The following is a 4,368-nucleotide window of genomic DNA, read 5'->3' on the forward strand; positions in this document are numbered from 1 at the left end:
GGCTCCCGCACGGCTCGGGGTGCCTCACCACCTCCACACGCAGGGCACTGCAGCCACACACCCTCTATCTGCGCTACGCTCCGTCACCTCACCTCCTCATCCCCCCAGTTTGCCGGCACACACACCCCTCTGTGCCCAGACCTTAATAACTGCACACACTACCACACTCTACCCACACACATACACTGCATCATCCTCTTCTCGTGAGCGTTCAGAGCTACTCACTCTGTACTCGCCATACTGCACCTCATTATAGACAACAAATAGATATACAACATTATATATAACCAATCTGCAGATTCATGTACAATTCACCCCTTTCCTCGGGTCTAGACCCCCCATATGCACTACTGCTGGCATGCTTTACTCCCTGCATTCTTCTGAGCTTCTCAAACACCATTTTCTTTGCACAACTGTGTGCAATACTGACTGCCAGCATATCTATACATCAGAGCTGTACACACATAACCAACCCTCCAACACCACAAACTGCTCTAAAAATCCCACAACTTCACAGTCCCCACGCTGAGTATACCAAGCACCAAATGACTGCTATCATTAAGGTGATATCATTAAGACAACAGAAGAGCTTGTGCTTCTTCCGCAGTCCAACCTAACCCAGAGAAAATAAGCCCATAGCAGTGATGCTGCACATTTGGGCAGGTAGGCACCAAGACCACTAATGCTATTCTCCTGCATTGTCATCAGGCGACCAAATAGTACATGCAGTCACCCTGTTGCCTCACTGATGATCTTCCTTCCTGGTGCTGCCAGCAGCAGCTGCTGTGCTGAAAGGAACCTGGTTACAGCTTTTGCAGGTTGCACTGTCCTTCCACCATTGCTCAGCTGGGCAGTTCACCTTGCTGGTCTATGTGAATGGGGATGGGTACACAGAGCAAGCTAAACTGAAGCCATGACAGAAGTGCTTTACTCATGGTACAATTGCACCTCAGGTGCTGTGCTGGATTAGTTAGTGTATAAGAATAACTAATCCCATAATACTTTGTTAGCACTTTCAGTCTGAGGCACTATTTGCACACAGGAAGGGCTGGGTGGGCATGACCAGCCATTGACCTTCAAATATAGAGGAAGAGAGCAGTGAAAATCAACAGTCACTCCAGCATGGCTACTGCATCTTGGACCACTGGGCAGCAGTGCAAGATATGCTTACAGGGCCTCTGCTTCAGCTTCTGAAATTGCAGTGACCCAAGATGAGTTGTGGCCCGTCTTATGCACACCATGGCCAGTGGTGGCCACAGAGCAATGGGGACAGCCTGCAATGCACTTGAAAGGTTCCTGTTCTTCTTTTGCTGAAGTGATATGATCTGGGTTACACTTACCCATAAAAATCAAGGAAGGTCTCCTGCATCTCTTCTGCACAAAACAAAAAGACTCAAACATTTGCTATATTGTGACTCAGATTTCCAGCTCTCCCACTTTCAGGGCATGTATGTACATATAAGCATATAAAAAATTCCCCGTGCCTGCTTTGGTCGCTAAATTGCTCAGAATTAATTTCTTGTCTGCTGCTACTTCTTTAAAAAGTCTTTTAAAAAAAGACCCAGCAATGCAAAATTGCCAACAGTTACACAACAGACCCAAGACAGCCCAGAGATCTGATCTCCCCTCCTGAGATGTAACCAGCAAAGGATCCTGCCTCCTGCACTGTTATCCCTCTGTTGACAACATTACCCCATAAAAAACCACATCATAAACTCCTAAGTCCTTCCTTGGTTTCATTTATCCTTTATATACAACTTCAAAGAAGCTATGCATCAGTTTCACTTTTTGCACAAGTGCCATCAGCCCTTATGTTTCTAAATTTAGGTTCACTGCCTTCATTGAAAGATATCTCTGAAGCCCTTCTAACATGTCCAGTGCTTCAGAGCCAGCTTTTCTCAGACACCAGGCCACACCTTCTGGATAATTCATTTTTTGCTGCAAATACGGAGCAAACTGTTCTTCAGACCTTGATAACAGAGTTTCCTTATTTCTTACTGTTTAAGCTCTGATGCAGTATTTGAACTCCATTCTATTCCTCTGGGTCACTAGTTTTGTTTTCAGACTGTTCAGGTCTGTTCCATACAGGGGAGTGACTGGAGAGTCTCCCTGCAGCATCACAACTCCTCTTACCAACTCCTTGAAGAAAATACTAGATATGCTCAGTCCTGCACATTAAATTTCTAGGAACACATGTTGCCTCTCACCAGCCCTTTCACAGCTATTTCACTCCCTATTTACACTGTTCCTTTTATCATTATTTCTGCCTTCAAAAGATTATTGATAATATTGGCTGTTAGCAGAATTTCAAATGCTTCATCAAAATCTCATCAAACAGAATGGCAGGATATGCAAGAAACAAACTGAAGCATTTTGTCAGAACCTGCATTACTTCACTATTGAGGAGACCCAGGTTGTATGAGATCCCATCACGACTCTCTTCCTTGTTGTACCTGATGGCTGCTTGACATCAAACCAGGAAATTATGGTTGAAAATAGCGGTTGGATCCAAGGTGAGTGTCCTAACACTTAGGCCATAGGATCACACAGAGACTGACATTGCAGTGTTTCCCTTGCTCCCCTAACATCACCCCTGGAATTCTTCTTGGCACGGTGGCTGAGCTGCAAGGGGAGAACGGTGCTGTAACCCACCCATGGCACATCCGGGATGCCTGAACCATTCAGGCTGAGGAAGATCCTGACCCTTGGCCTCGGTCTTCATTTCCGAAACCACCAGCGCCCTTGAGGCACATGGCACCCTCGCGGCTGCTGCCTGCTCTTCCAGCTGCTTCACTTCACAGCAGCCCATCTAGCGCAGTGAGGTAGCGAAGGGCACGGGGACCTGGAGAGATGCAGCGCGCAAGACACGCGCTGGGACCGCGCGCGGCAGCTCCAGGCGCGGAGCCCCCGCGGGCCCCGCTCACACAGCCCCGCCGGCTCTCACCGCAGGCCCGACATTCCCGCCAGCAAGGGGCTGATCCGAGGACCCCCAGATCCCTCCGGACCTCGGACAGACCGACATTCCCGCCACGCCCAAGCCTGGGAACGGGGGGCTTTGCAATCGCCACGGTACGAGATGCGCTGCGCGTGCCCGGAACCTCCTTCCCGCACGCGGGGCCGCGGGGCCAGGGAAAATTCCCAGGGGAGCGACAGCGAGGGGCGGGACATTGACCGGGCCCCCCTGCCGGGCACACCCCCCCCATAGCCGGGCACAGCGCCCTCTGCCGGCACAGCCCCTATAGCCGGGCACAGCGCCCTCTGCCGGCACAGCCCCTATAGCCGGGCACAGCGCCCTCTGCCGGCACAGCCCCTATAGCCGGGCACAGCGCCCTCTGCCGGCACAGCCCCTATAGCCGGGCACAGCGCCCTCTGCCGGCACAGCCCCTATAGCCGGGCACAGCGCCCTCTGCCGGCACAGCCCCTATAGCCGGGCACAGCGCCCTCTGCCGGCACAGCCCCTATAGCCGGGCACAGCGCCCTCTGCCGGCACAGCCCCTATAGCCGGGCACAGCGCCCTCTGCCGGCACAGCCCCTATAGCCGGGCACAGCGCCCTCTGCCGGCACAGCCCCTATAGCCGGGCACAGCGCCCTCTGCCGGCACAGCCCCTATAGCCGGGCACAGCGCCCTCTGCCGGCACAGCCCCTATAGCCGGGCACAGCGCCCTCTGCCGGCACAGCCCCTATAGCCGGGCACAGCGCCCTCTGCCGGCACAGCCCCTATAGCCGGGCACAGCGCCCTCTGCCGGCACAGCCCCTATAGCCGGGCACAGCGCCCTCTGCCGGCACAGCCCCTATAGCCGGGCACAGCGCCCTCTGCCGGCACAGCCCCTATAGCCGGGCACAGCGCCCTCTGCCGGCACAGCCCCTATAGCCGGGCACAGCGCCCTCTGCCGGCACAGCCCCTATAGCCGGGCACAGCGCCCTCTGCCGGCACAGCCCCTATAGCCGGGCACAGCGCCCTCTGCCGGCACAGCCCCTATAGCCGGGCACAGCGCCCTCTGCCGGCACAGCCCCTATAGCCGGGCACAGCGCCCTCTGCCGGCACAGCCCCTATAGCCGGGCACAGCGCCCTCTGCCGGCACAGCCCCTATAGCCGGGCACAGCGCCCTCTGCCGGCACAGCCCCTATAGCCGGGCACAGCGCCCTCTGCCGGCACAGCCCCTATAGCCGGGCACAGCGCCCTCTGCCGGCACAGCCCCTATAGCCGGGCACAGCGCCCTCTGCCGGCACAGCCCCTATAGCCGGGCACAGCGCCCTCTGCCGGCACAGCCCCTATAGCCGGGCACAGCGCCCTCTGCCGGCACAGCCCCTATAGCCGGGCACAGCGCCCTCTGCCGGCACAGCCCCTATAGCCGGGCACAGCGCCCT

The 4,368-nt window shown here is 55.7% G+C and overlaps 1 protein-coding gene across 1 annotated transcript in view; it reads right to left on the minus strand.

Moving 5' to 3' along the window:
• ALOX5 (arachidonate 5-lipoxygenase) overlaps nucleotides 1–2,809 on the minus strand; it is a 27,139-nt gene extending 24,330 nt beyond the window's left edge. The window contains exons 1-2 of the mRNA XM_010000829.1: nucleotides 2,653–2,809; nucleotides 1,341–1,374 (exon numbers count right to left, since the gene is read on the minus strand). Of these exons, the coding sequence (XP_009999131.1) occupies nucleotides 1,341–1,374; nucleotides 2,653–2,809 (191 nt within the window). The remainder of the gene's footprint in view (nucleotides 1–1,340; nucleotides 1,375–2,652) is intronic.
• Between the last annotated feature and the right edge of the window lie 1,559 nt (nucleotides 2,810–4,368).

This window comes from Chaetura pelagica, unplaced genomic scaffold, assembly GCF_000747805.2.
Source record: "Chaetura pelagica isolate M959 unplaced genomic scaffold, ChaPel_1.0 scaffold166, whole genome shotgun sequence".
Taxonomy (NCBI): Eukaryota; Metazoa; Chordata; class Aves; order Apodiformes; family Apodidae; genus Chaetura; species Chaetura pelagica.